The sequence below is a fragment of the Gymnogyps californianus genome, chromosome 1 (assembly GCF_018139145.2).
Source record: "Gymnogyps californianus isolate 813 chromosome 1, ASM1813914v2, whole genome shotgun sequence".
NCBI lineage: Eukaryota > Metazoa > Chordata > Aves > Accipitriformes > Cathartidae > Gymnogyps > Gymnogyps californianus.
In genome coordinates, this window is record NC_059471.1 from 198184882 (window position 1) to 198199050 (window position 14169).

Below are 14169 nucleotides of genomic sequence, written 5' to 3' on the forward strand. Positions count from 1 at the left end.
AATTTTAGCTCTTATACTTGCCTTTAAGCTTAGGGACAACACGTAGGAAGTTGTGTCTATGCTATGCTTGTTAGCTTTCCATCTGAAATGGCACAAGAGACAAGATAAACTGATTGTAGTATGCTTGCTCTGAAAAAGACAGGAAGCTATTACGTGCAGCAGCAGGCTGTAGTGGAAGTCATGTATTCATCAATTCTAGAGAGCACTCATATAACAACTGTGAGCCACTGAGCGCAGGTGTTAGCCAAACTTACTTTTCATCACTGTATAGATCAGTTTACATACTTAATACAAGTATCGGGAAGAAAGACTTGTCTACCTACCTGTGGAAAGCTGTTTAAGTTTAATTCTTCCTTTAGAGGGAAGTGTGTGTGTGGATCTTTTGCTGGTTTTTTGTTTGGTTTTTCCACACACCCCACCCCCCATATACATTCCAGCACAACTGAGTGCTGGAATTCAGTGCTGAACTGAAATACAGTGCCTACAAGGTTCTGGGTTTTTGTTTGGTTTTGGTGGTTTTTTTTTTTTTTCCTTTTTTTTCACTGCCTAAATGAAAAATAGACATGACACCACAGCAAGGTATTAACATCTTAAAAATTTTTAAGGCACATTCCAACAAAATAAACTTTTATTGAATGCAGTATTAGGCATTCTACTTTGTTTAAGGGAACAGTGCTTCCCCCCTAAAGAGATTCCCTTTGACAATTTCTAAAAGCTGTATTTCAGTTACAGAAATATTTCTCATGTCAAGAAACACCAAACTTCAGTCTAAATTATTCTTGAAGTGCAACTAAGTCCTTCCAAATGATGATAGTTTTCAGCAGGCACTAGAATGAGAAACCTGCAAATCGTTTATGATCGCTGGGTACAATGTTAATTCAAATTTTATACTAACCCATCTAGAGTGTTGTTCTTGAAGAACTATATAAAAAGTGGCATTTAAGAATAAAGAAATTTATCACCATTCAAATAGTTTATCACCATTCAAAAAAAAAAATCTTAATGGCAACCTGCATATTTAATACCATTTCCACAGTATGTCAGCTAGCAGAGGCTTAGTCCAATAATTTAAAACTTTAGATAGGAATGTCTTTTGGTTCTGAATGCAGATCATAAGTCATCATGTCCAGCAGGTGAAGGCTCAGTTGTTTCACTCTCTACTTCCTCGCCTGTGAAATTAAGTATCATAATTAGAATACAAATGTATTATTAATTATACCATATAATTTTTGACATTAGGAATTTTTTAAAGAAAAACCCAAATCAACATATGTATCAAAACTAGAGAAGCAATAAAACCATCTAGAAGGGCTACTTGCACCATCCTCCTAGTCTAAGCTTATATATATTTTTTTTTTTTTTTACTAGATGCAAACAAAACATTTCAAATAAACTGGTATGACATTGCTAGCGGAAGAAAAAAGCAGCACAGCTATTTCTGTTCTAAGCTTTTGTTTTCAGCTATTCACAGTGAACTTACTCCTTTCCACACAACCTGTCAGAACAAATTCTGGTATTTGAAAACAAAAAGCAAGCGTTACTCAGAATTACTTTCTATAGTGCAAACTACTTGGTTCAGATGTTAAAACGGCCTTTAAAAAAGCAGAGCAATTTTATGATATTGGTAAAAGCATTAATCTAAGAAAAAAGCTACGCCAATTTGTCAACTTTTCATTTTGCTTTTATTCTCATAAAATGTCAGGCCACATTAAAAAACCTGATATCCTGAGTATCTGCACCAGAAAAGTGCATAACTGATTTTAAAGGACTAATAACAGTGAGTACTGAGAGTATAAGGTCTGAACTGAACGGCCTTGAGTAGCAGTACTACATAGATCTTTACAACTTAGTAGTACAAGATGAAAAAGCAGTCTTGGGCGGGGTGGGGGAAGGGAACAAAAAATCCCCAAACAAGCTAAGAAGTAGAAATAAAATAAAGGTATGAAATTGAGTGTCTCTCATCTATTCTCCTACAACCTTTATTGCAAAATAATTCTGTCTTTCACTTTGGAATCGTAAAAGCAGCCTAGACGGAGTAATGAAACACTAATGAACGTAATTCTGTTCATAATGTGTCATACATCCTAGAGCAAATTACACTTGAATTTCTTGACTGAAGGTATAGTTTAACTCAAGCTAAACAGTTCCCTACTACTGAAAGATGGGTGTCTTCTGCATATTCACCTTCAGACCAGCTCTGGCACTTTTGTGATCACAAAATAAACAAATTCAGCTCACTCATCCAGCAAAAAGAATTCTGCTTAATTTTCTGAGATTTCAGTGAGTTGAAGCAGCTTGCACGCGATCAGATAAACTCTTAAGTCATTATCATTAATGATAAAGGAAAAAAAGTGGGGAGGAGGAAGACCTCCTTTTTATGATAGCAGTAATTTGCTAGTTCACTTTATGTAATGGAGCCAGACACTTATGTGACTTACAAACACAAGCTTGAGTTAAGCAAAAAAATATCAACACAAGAACAGGACGTTTAAAAAAATCCACTGTCTTTAAGCAAGAAAACATGCATGCCAGAATGTGGCCTACACCACAAACTACTTGACACAGATCACAGCTGTAGGAAGATGAGACATTATACAGAAGAGCTTACTAGCAACTAGACCCTTAGACAGAAATACAGCTCCAAGTTATCGATATAGCATATTTAAAAAAAAATCTGTCATTGAAAAGCCACTTGCCTGGTTTTAGAATTTGAACACATGTTCCATCCTTATCTTCAAACCCTTCTGAACATACACACTTGTAACTACCTGAAGTATTAACACAGTCTTGATTCTCTTTCACGCAGACCTTTTCAGGAAGGTTACACTCATCTATATCTAGAGATAGGATAGGGACAGAAAGAGTCCACTGCTGTTATTTTGTTATAAAACTTACTTGTGCTCAGTCATATAAACAAAATTCTATTGAAATATGAAAAACACTGAGAAGCAGAATGCTGCTGCAACAGATTTAACTTCTGTTAAAATCATCTGTTACAATTCTTCATGATTTAGACTGTGTTTCAAATTCATTCAGATAGTACTCTCTTTTTTATTTTGCAGGCCCCTATGTGGGGAAATGAATTCAGCAACGGCACTCGTCTTAACCTACCGCAGATTTCCCATAGTCTTTTTCTATTGATGCCAAAGTACAACTAAAGGGAAGGGAGCCTGTAAATACTACATCATCATAGTTAACAGCTACTTAAGATTGTGTGTACCTTTACTATTGCCCACAGAGAAACTCTAATTTCACTCTTTTTACTATCATTTCACATGTTATAGTTCACTATGAATTAGTATCATTTGAACTTGGACATCAATGGATTAACAGAAAGACAACAGAATCCACAATTCATTCCTGCCTTTCTGTTACAAAATGAATATGGATGCACACTTCTAATGAAGTGGTAGATAACTGACCAGAGACTCATGTATTTGTTTCCTGAACCTGCTATAAAATACTTTGTTCCTTTTGTAGGAGTGTTTCACCTTTAAGCCTTGTCACGCATATTAGCTCAAGAATATAAAGGAGGTTATAAAGAAAGTCTTTGCTGTTAATACCAGAATGACTGGGTTCATTTTGATAGGCTTGAAAACTGAAGCAGATAAATGTGAATGTGCTTAACAGCTCCTCAGTGTAGCTAACCAAGAGTGAGCTAACTGGTGTTCTACCATGTACTGCTAAATCCACCAACCTGTACACTTTTCATCTTCCTTCATGTATCCAGATGCGCAGGTCTTACACTTGTCAGAACCTTCGCCTGTGCAACCTATGCAGCTAGCATCACATGCTAAAGATAAAATATTTTAAGCATTAAACCTCAGATATATGAATTTTTAAGTACCACCCTTATAGTCAGTCAGCTTACCCACACAGGAAATCACAGAATCATAGAAGGGTTTGGGTTGGAAGGGATCTTAATGATCATCTAGTTCCAACCCCCCTGCCACAACCAGGGACACTTCCCACTACATCAGGTTGCTCAAAGCCCCATCCAGCCTGGCCTTGAACACTTCCAGGGATGGGGCATCCACAACCTCTCTGGGCAACCTATCCCAGTGCCTCACCACCCTCACAGTGAAGAACTTCTTCCTTACATCTAATCTAAATCTACCCTCTTTCAGTTTAAAACTGTTACCCCTCTTCCTAAAGAGTCCCTCCCCATCTCTCCTGTAGGCCCCCTTTCGGTACTGCAAGGCTGCTATAAGGTCTCCCCAGAGCCTTCTCTTCTCTAGGTTAAACAATCTTAACTCTCTCAGCCTGTCCTCATAGGGGAGGTTCTCCAGCCCTCTGATCATCTTCATGGTCCTCCTCTGGACCCACTCGAGCAGGTCCATGTCTTTCTTATGCTGGAGGCCCCAGAGTTGAACACAGTACTCCAGGTGGGGTCTCACAAGAGCAGAGTAGAAATAACCAGAAATCTCTTGCTTTCCTCATATGATGGGTCTAAAGCCTCATGCTCCCCATGCCCAGTCAGGACCGGACCACACAGTACTAAATGCCTAGTATCACGTCCTTTCTAGCATTATCTCTAGCATTAGATTAGGATTCTAGATGATAAAGTACGATAGCAGATTAAAAAGAAACCTTTGCATGAGAAAGATCCATCTGTGTTCAAACAATACTGGTGATCTTTGCAAGGAGAAGCAGCACACTCATCTAAGTCTGAAAGATAAAAAGTGACAAGTTACCTAAAATAGTAGTCATGATTAATTAGCCAGATTAATACTCAAATGCTATGCTTTGAAATCTTGTAAGAACTGCCCCACAGAAGCTATAAGCTTAAACTGACTGCATTGAGAGTAATTGTTACAATTAGTTCAGGATCCAATATGCAACATGTTAGACATAAAAGTAACATGGTAACATATACTGTTTTGTTCAGCTTAAACTTATATTAACAAATCAAAACTGATCGTCAGAAGATGCTTTATGATGACAATAACAGATGTATCAGAAATTCAAGAGCTCAAATTAAAACTTCCAGAACACCTGTCATCCTTGTCATTTTCAAATCAGTGTTTTGCATGCATTTATGCTTTTTATGCAAATAGCATAAAAATAAGCAGAGAGAATACTCTTCTGGAATACTGTTGATTGCTCTACTCCTATATTACTAAGCTATGGAACTTTTTAAAGTATTAAAAAATTACACAAACGCACACACATACACTGCTTAGTTTTCTACACAAAGCACATTGGAGAAAGCCAAGTTATGGTTAAGACCAGTCAAGCTGAAAACCAGTTCTACCTGGGAAGTTAAAACATGCTAGTCTTGTTATTTCAAGGAAAGGGCACAACAGTACTCACAACTAAAAAATTCGGACAGAGAAAGGCCATTTCAGTCCCTTTGCTGTCTATCTCATCCTGTTGCTGCAGACATCATTCCTACTGATTACTCAATTTATACTTGATCAGTTGCAATGATTATTTGGAAAAAAACAGCTGTACAGAAGACAATACCGGACCATCTTAAAAATGCTCTTGGAGCGTTCAACAGTTGCCTAAGCAGGTATCCCAGGAGCTGTAATTCAAATCCCACTTCTCATTAGCACTTTTAAAAAGAAGCAGTGTTCACATAATTTCTAAGACACTGTTTCCAGACATTATGCTAAGGGTCTTTAACGGGTCAAATTCAACCAGTTAAATAGAATGTGTTACTCTCCCCCTAGTGCATTCCTGCATTAGGAGTATTTTTAGTATTTGGGGTTTTCCTTAAGTTTTTCATATGTATCTCCTCTTAAACCAAGAGAAATGCTAAGCTTGAAATAGGTAAGAGATTAGTGGAAGCACTGAGCTTGATGTCTCCTGGTATTTCTCTCCAATAAGAGGAAAAGTTAGTATGCTTGGCTTTTAGTGAAACGTTTGAACTCCATTAAGATTGAGCATTTATAAACATACAGTAATGTGAAGACAGTTGTGCAATTACTACAAAATATGTAGATAAGCTGACAGGGATCTTCCAGCAGTTGACAAAATAGTTTAAATCAAGAGCAGGGCACTGTTTGACATTCAAGTAAACACAAAAAACATGTCTTAAAAGGAACACCCCACTTGCTGCTATCTGTATTCCACTAAACTAAAAAGATACACAGTGAACAGTTTGATAAAGACAACCATAATTACCAGGCGATCAGTGGGGAGGAAATACTGCCTTCCTGCAACATGAAACAAGTTAGGAAGAGAGAGACTACAAACTATAGAAATCTAAACTGACAGAACACTTCCACAAAATACAATAAAACTCGATGCAATGTCATCTGATCTCACTAGCCAACATTGCTACAAAACCTGTTTGAAGTCTACCAAGCATTACTCACCCACACAAGCTGCTTCTTCATTTTTAATCCAGCCTTCTTTACAGTCTTGGCAGTCCTTGTTACTTGAACCAGTACAAGTTTTACAGGCAGTGTGGCAGGCTGAGATAAGAGAAAACTACAATCTGAGCTTTGTTGAGAGATTCCAAGACAAGTTTGGGCACACAAATTCTCAAAGAAAACCTTATTTAGGATTCACTGGAAGCTATCATATTTTAGTAGCTTGACCCTCCCATTCACAAGATTAAGTCTTGACTTTATGGAGATATCATTTACAAAAATGCAGCTCTATCCCACAAAAAAAAAAAAAAACAAACCCCAACCCCCCAAAAAACAGGAAGCCAAACCTGGCAATTACAGTCATCTACACCACTTAAAACAGTGCCATGAAATTCTAGTGACCAGAAGTGGCAGGTCCAATTTCCAAAACATTTGGGAAGAGGAGATCAAGAATTTAAACTTTGCTCGGCCACTCAGAGTTGGGACAACAGTTTAAACACTAGACTCAGCACTCCTACCTAACGAATCCTCAGATTACTTCATTTGCAACTAGCTATGAGAGCAATGTGTGAAGTGATACTAGTCTGAAGAACTACACAAGGAAACATACTAGAAATCCAGTTGTATATGCATATTATATATATTTTATACATATATTACATGTATATATAACAAGCAATATAAAACATACGCATGTTATATATTGTAATGTAAAACAAATCATACAGAAGAATTACTACACAGCCAGATAAAAATCAACATAAATCATACTGAAAAACAGTATTAGACCCTACGGTCAGGATTTATTTGCTGCAGAATCTCATTCAAGATGTAAAAACAGATGAAAGTGTGGCCAACTGAAAAAGTTTATTCCTACAACCTGACTTTGTTTCAAAATTAAGCTTAGACATACTTAACTGGAATCTATGTAGTCTACAGTACAGATCAGCTGTTTCCATGCCCATTTACTCCAGTTAAGCTTAACTGAGACATGAGGAAAACCTAGTTTTCGAAGTAGTCCACTATGCAGCAATTTCAGCTCAGTATTTTCGTACAGTACTTGCGGGGAGGGAGGGGGCAAAGCTTGCTCTTCCCTCCCGCCTCCCTCATGACATAGATGAATTCTGCTTCTTAATTGAAAGCGGGGGGTGGGGGGGATTAAAAAAAAAAAAAAAAAAATCAAGGGCAGTCTGGAAGGATGACTTAGCAAAACCTCAGAATTCCACCAAACTGACTGACACGTCACTTATGGTTAAAGCTGAGTGACCAAACCGTAACTATTTTTTGTTTTTACTTTTGTCAGTTTAAATTGTTTCTAGCTTTGTTTACAAAAACTGAAGAAGGAAAACAAAGATCTAAGCATGTGTCAAAGACTTTGTTACCTGTACAAATAGAATGCGTCTCATTTCTCAAGGTACTGAAGTAACCATTGGAACAGTCTAGACAAAAATCTCCTGTATACTCCTTGTTACAGCTACATGAGCCATCTCCACCTCGGGTACCGTCACCATCACAGTGGCCATTTCCATGGCAAGGTCTTTCCGATCCACCATGACAAGCTAAAAAGCATCAAAAATACTCTTAAATCAGATGTTAAAGGAAATAACAACTTCCTATTCTCAGTCACAAGCACCTGAAGCCCCTCTCTCTTCATAGACAATAAATGTAAAAACAAACAAACAAACAAAACCAAGCAAAAAAAATCACCAATAGTCACACTAAACCAGAATATAATTTTCAAAATCTTTTTTCCCTTGAGAGCAACCAAAAGGCTTGCAACAAGGAATGCTCAGTAATATATTCAAGTATAAGACGAACTCAAAACAATCTCCAGGGAAGTTCAGTTATAAATTTAATTTAGGGTAAAGAATTTAGGCTTAGAATTTTATCTATTTTCCTAGCTTCCTGGCTAAAGTTGGTATCTTTATTTATTCTGGATTTCTGAGAGTGCTCATGCTGCAGTTGGAAAAACCTACTAACAATCATTTAGATCAATATTGGGAATTGGCACTTAATTTTTAACAATATACGAGGCCAAAGCTGATCTCTAACAAGGTGCAAGGTTTTAGAGATTTATAAATTTTACAAATTTCAGGGGCCAAAATACCTCCTTTATCACTTTTGCATCAAAGACCTTACTTTCACCCAATTGTCTCCCATCTACTTTTATCCAATTTCTCCCATTGCCTTTTTAACTAATCCTCAGTTGTGAATTTCTTTATTTAATCCCCAACAGTGTTTTGGCCGTTTTACTTTTGAAACTGGTCAAGGACTGTTGTCTACATAGCTTCTGAAAGGCCACCTAAACAACAGACTTGATGTCACAGAGAGCCTTTAAGCATGGGTCAGGCATGGATGTGAGCATCAGATCAGATGGATTCTGCACATGTAAATACCCTTGATAGCTTTGTACATCACTTCATGCCCGAAGACTTTTCTTCAGGCAGGATGCTCACAAGGCAGCTACCTAACTATCAGGCAGCAGGCAGGTACATACTACACAGCAGCTGGTGTCTCACGCAAAATACCATACTTCATGTATTTGTCCATGGTACAAAAAACTGAAACAAACAGGGAAAAAGAACATATCTGCTACTGTATTTTTCAAAAGAAAAGTTACCAAGGCAATCTGGTCCATAAGTTCCAGCAGGGCAGCAAACTTCTATTGTTTCTATGCAAAACCACTTAAACAAATCAGGATACTTCTTCTTTCTGTATATGAAAGATATTCATTTATCAATGAAAAGAACGAAGATTCTTTAAAAGCCAACTCGCACAACTGAACCTGCACAATGCAGTAGAGAAATCTATTGCATGTGACAGATTAGAAACCTATTTTTTCTGTTCTGAAGATGATCTTATTTCAGGAACCAATTTCTAGAAGTCGTCCTTCAACTTGAGATGAATTTACCTTTTAAACTACAATGCTATTAACAGACTCCACTCAAATTTTATAGATTATATTTATGAAAAATGTGAAATATGAGCAACCAATAAAATCAATTCATCTTGATACATACGCACCTTTTTTTAACATCTTATTTTTAGGGAAGGTTTATATATAGTTTAGACAGTCTTATTTATGTCCTCCTCTTAAAGATAACTGCTGTGTCTTTATCACAGCTATGCAGAAAATAAGCCAGGACAGATACTAACATGTGCTCAAATTACTGCCAATGTGATGATAGGGTGCCCGTTAAAATTTCTCCTCTTTTTTAGCATGAATCAAGTATTATTTTAGAAGGATTTTTTTTAATATTAAGAAGTTAGTTATGTGCTACTCTAGCATACACCCCCAATTAACAATGAAATTGCTCGATATTATTTTGCAAGCAAGCATGAGGACTACCACACTTCTGAATGACAATTCACAGATCTTGGTATCGCGCTGATGCTGAGGGCTTAGATATTCTGTAGCCTGACAGAAATCTTCAGCAACTCCTGAGGCATGTACAGCCTCTCTTTCTAAACTATTATGTCTGATCATATTGACTCCAAGGCTCACGCCCTGAAAAGTAAATTTACTGAGTACCACGCATAACGTAACAACTTGTGAAAAAAGATCTAAGGTATTCACGGACAAAGAAACTGTCTTTGGAAACTACCGCAGAAACTGAATGACATTTGGATATTACAGGTTAAAGGACAGAAGGCAAAGTTAATCAATTGCACTCAAAAGGTCTATTAAATACAAAAACCAATGTATTTTATGAATGGTTTTGTTATTTTAGGAAGTCTACTTTGTCAAATTCTCTAGTTTAAGACCCATTTCTTTCAGTTCTGCAAATTTAAGACAAATTTAAGATTCTGGGTTGCATAGCTCACCCTTCTGGAAGGCATGTCCTATGAGGAGTGGCTAAGGACTTTGGGTTTGTCTAGTTTGGAGAGAAGGAGGCTGGGGGGCGACCTCATTGCTCCCTACAGCTTCCTGAGGAGGGGAAGTGGAGAGGCAGGGGCTGATGTCTTCTCCCTGGTATCCAGCGACAGGATGTGTGGTAATGGTTCAAAGCTGTGCCAGGGGAGGTTTAGACTGGACATTAGGAAGCATTTCTTTACTAAGAGGGTGGTCAAACACTCGAAAAGGCTTCCTAGAGAAGTGGTTGATGCTCCAAGCCTGTCAGTGTTTAAGAGGTGTTTGGACAATGCCCTTAATAAGATGCTTTAACTTTTGGTCAGCTCTGAAGTGGTCATGCAGTTGGACTAGACGATCATTGTAGGTCCCTTCCAACCAAAATATTCTATTTTGTTCCCTTCAATTGGCATGTTAATGTATACACAATCCTGTATAGTTAGGTAAAAGGATAAAGCAATAAAGCAGTCAGTAAGAGCAAACTTAATTATCAAAAATCCTTATCCAGTTATCAAACGTTATAATGGCGGTTCACCCTATTGAATTCTAGCTGATTGGGAGTGCTGACAGTCTAAAGTAGTAAAAAAATACTTAGAACAAACATGATTTGGAATTTAAAAAAAGATCGTAAGAGATTTAAATGCTACAGTGCCATCCTTGCACTAACTGTATTTTATAATGGCATATGAAAAGTTTAGTTATAACAGAAATCACAGGCTAGCTTAGAAGGCAGATAGAAAAGTCAGCTGCTACACTACCATCCTCAAGAGATTCAACTTCTAGATTTATTAGTATCAACTATTTTTTGATTGCCAGGAGAACAAAATAATGTTTCAGGAAAAAAAAGCAAATAAACAGAAACCCCACAAGAACGAAAGAGTCCCTTGCAGTTTTATGACAAAGGAAAACAAAAAAGGTAATAAACCTCAAAGTTTTCCAATATTAGTTTGCCTCAACACCCCACTGGTAACTAAGTAGACAGTATATGAGAAGCCAGACTGGATGTTTTGCTGCAACACTTCTGGAATTGAAATGAAAAAAGAACACGGGACAGCAGCACGTGCTATCAAAAGTCAGCCTGAACCCAGCTGTACCCAAGAGCAACTCTTGAAGGATGATGAGGAATTACCCATACTGCTGTTGTTCAGGCACAAGATTTAACATTAGTAGTTCACCCTCTTTGATAACTTAACCACACAAAGATCTCCACAAAAAAATTTGATACTTACAGTTTGAACCACCATTTCTCTATATGTTCTTCATGCTCTTCTACCATGTTGTTACATTCAAAGTTACTACTGTCGCACAGATTCTCTATGATCTCTACAAGACGAATTTCGCTACAAGCAGAGAAGAAAAATCGTAAGTTTAATTTAAACATTTGACACCACTCAAGACATGACAGAGAAGCTAGAATTCAGTCCAGAATACTTTATCAGTTTATGGTGTGGTCTGAATTAGCTCCAAAACAAAGCAAATATCAGAATAAAGAACTAATGAACATTACTTCAACCAAAAAAATTAGAAGGATGACCACAAGAACCACTTTGGCTTGCTTGCATTTATTATGTGTGCAGGTTGTAGGTTGGATAGATTTTTAGCTTCCCAGCAAATTTTGAGTGCAGCATTTTTCTCCTAAGTTCAACAATAAATTTCATGTATTGTTAATAGTTGATACAAGCCCACAAAGCTCACAGTAACTGAGGTTCAGAAATCCCACCCTTACATCTCAATGCTCCAACTAATATTAAAAAGTTAATTTGAAGTTTGGAAAAAAGATACCCGATCACTTTGCTCAGTAATCAAACATATATACAAAAGAGTACAGTAATTGGCACCTCTTCTAGTTTTCTGTTTGGCACTGAAATAGTGACGACTCTAGGGAGTCTAGGAGACTATCAATTAACTATTGACCATTATTTAAGGTCATTATTTTAGGACTTTAATAGGTAAATAGAAAAAAACTACTATGACCAATGACGGTATTAACTGTTGTTGTTTTCAGAAACAAGACAAATAAAGGCATTAATAAGGTGTTACAGTCTTTACTGTAATTTTTACTTTCCAATGTAATGTTACATTTTAATCAATAAGAATTTAAGGCTTGGACATGTGAAACTTCAGCTGCAGCATTCAATATTTAAGTTCCAGACAAACACCGGTACGGTGAAGTTACACACAGCAGACGTGAAACGTAGCCAAATGAGAAGTACTGAGACAGCCTACCTGGACTCATACTTTGACAGCGTCTTCTCTTCCCAAGCAGTGTTTCCACCACCAAAGTTCTTTTTAGCCGTATCTGCTAATCCCTACAAATGAAAAGTACCAAAAGAATGTAAGTTACATAGGGTTTGTTTCTAACAAAAATTAAGGGCAATAGTAAATGTTTATATGAAAATTGTGAAAAGTGCCATGCAGAAACTTCAGTAAAGCTCTGAAGCTGCTGATCAAATTGCTAAGTGGAAGAAACAGCTAGTGACAACATGAAAAGTGAGAGAACATAGGTTATAGCATGACATGACTAAATTTTCATAATGCATAAACAAGGCCTTGTAACAGTCTTCATTTACATCAAAAACATACATGTATGAAACTTTATACCCTTCTCCTTTAAGTTCTTAGGAATTTTATTAACCAATTGAACAGGACCTCTGTTTCATTCAGTTTTGATAGTACTTGGCCCAATCTCCACCATGTTGTAACTTAAACACACAACCATACAACAGGATAATTCATCGCGATCAGCACAGCTTCCCCAAGTCAAGCCAATGCCTATTAAATCATATCTTGCAAAAAATCTCTGCAGTTAAAGTGATCTACCAAGCCTACAACAGTGAATATATGTACAAAGAGCATTAAGTATCTGTCACAAGCCGAAGCAGTTCCTCGCTGCCTACGTTGAATTTACTGTGCCACAATGTAGGACTGTTGCAAGTAGCAACAGACACAGAATTTTAGGGGATGGTGTTTTCCATCAGCACTCCTCACGGAACCGGGCATGCTACAGCCAGCACAGCCAGTCCTTTTGAACTAAAGCACCAAAATATCTTTGAGAGCAAAGCTCGAGGAGCTTCGTAACCTACCGACCTAAGGACTACAGCTGTTACCGAAGCCGGGAGCAAACTGCTGCCGTGTACCAGCTTGACTAGCCGCTGTCAGTAACGGAGCGCCCGGCGGAAGCGCTCCCGGAGTTCGGACGAGGGGCTTCAGAAGCTGCGGGGCGGGGAGCCGGGCAGCCCCGGGGCCGCACAGCCGCACCGCGCCGGGCGGTGCCGCCGGCTTTCTGGCGGGCCCGGCACTCCTCCGCACCCGCTGTCGCTGACCGGCCCGGAGAGCGGCGGCTGCCCCTCAGAGCGGCAGTCGCGGCGCGGCCTGCGCCGCTGCCACCGCGCCTCAGGCTACCCGGCAGGACCCCGCGGCCGGCTCCTCGCCGGGGAGCCCCCGCCTGCCGCCCCCTGCCCCACAGCGAGGCCGCCCGCCGCCGCCGGCCTTCCTTCCCGCGGCCCCTCAGCCCCGCCGCCCACCTGGTTGAACCTGTCCACGATGCCCCGGCAGGTGGAGCACACCAGGCGCCGCCGCTCGCCAGCGCCGAGGGCGGGCGGCAGCATCAACAGGGCGGCGCAGAGCGCCACGGCCAGCGGCGCCTGGCCCGGGCGAGACGCGGGGCCGGGCCCCATGGCGAGGGCGCGGGGAGCCCCGGGCAGACGGAGCCGGGGCCGCCCCAGCCGCGGCACCGAGCCCGCCTCAGCGACGGCGACGGCGGCGCCGGTCGCGCGCAGCGCGCTCGCCCCGCCCCGCCCCCAGCCCTAGCAGCAACCGGCCCGCGAGCTCCATTCAGATTTCCGCGTCAGCCCCACGCACGCTCCGGCCGCAGGCGCTCGTTGGTGGAGGCAGGGGAGCGGAGGAACGTGGTCCAATCAGCGCCCGCCACGCTCCGGACCAATTGGAGCCCCCCGCGTGCGCAGAGAGCTGAGCGGGGGGCGTGGTAGCGAGCTGTCC

At 39.8% G+C, this 14169-nt stretch overlaps 1 protein-coding gene across 1 annotated transcript; it reads right to left on the bottom strand.

Annotated features, from left to right (window-relative positions):
- Positions 1 to 954: 954 nt before the first annotated feature.
- Positions 955 to 13857, bottom strand: CRELD2 (cysteine rich with EGF like domains 2). Its single transcript, XM_050899951.1, has 10 exons — positions 13695 to 13857; positions 12397 to 12479; positions 11400 to 11510; positions 8941 to 9032; positions 7703 to 7879; positions 6324 to 6422; positions 4591 to 4668; positions 3698 to 3793; positions 2697 to 2837; positions 955 to 1169 (listed from the first exon to the last, which is right to left on the bottom strand). The coding sequence occupies exons 1-10, from the start codon at positions 13845 to 13847 to the stop codon at positions 1111 to 1113; spliced, it is 1089 nt and encodes a 362-aa protein (XP_050755908.1). The 5' UTR covers positions 13848 to 13857; the 3' UTR covers positions 955 to 1110.
- Between the last annotated feature and the right edge of the window lie 312 nt (positions 13858 to 14169).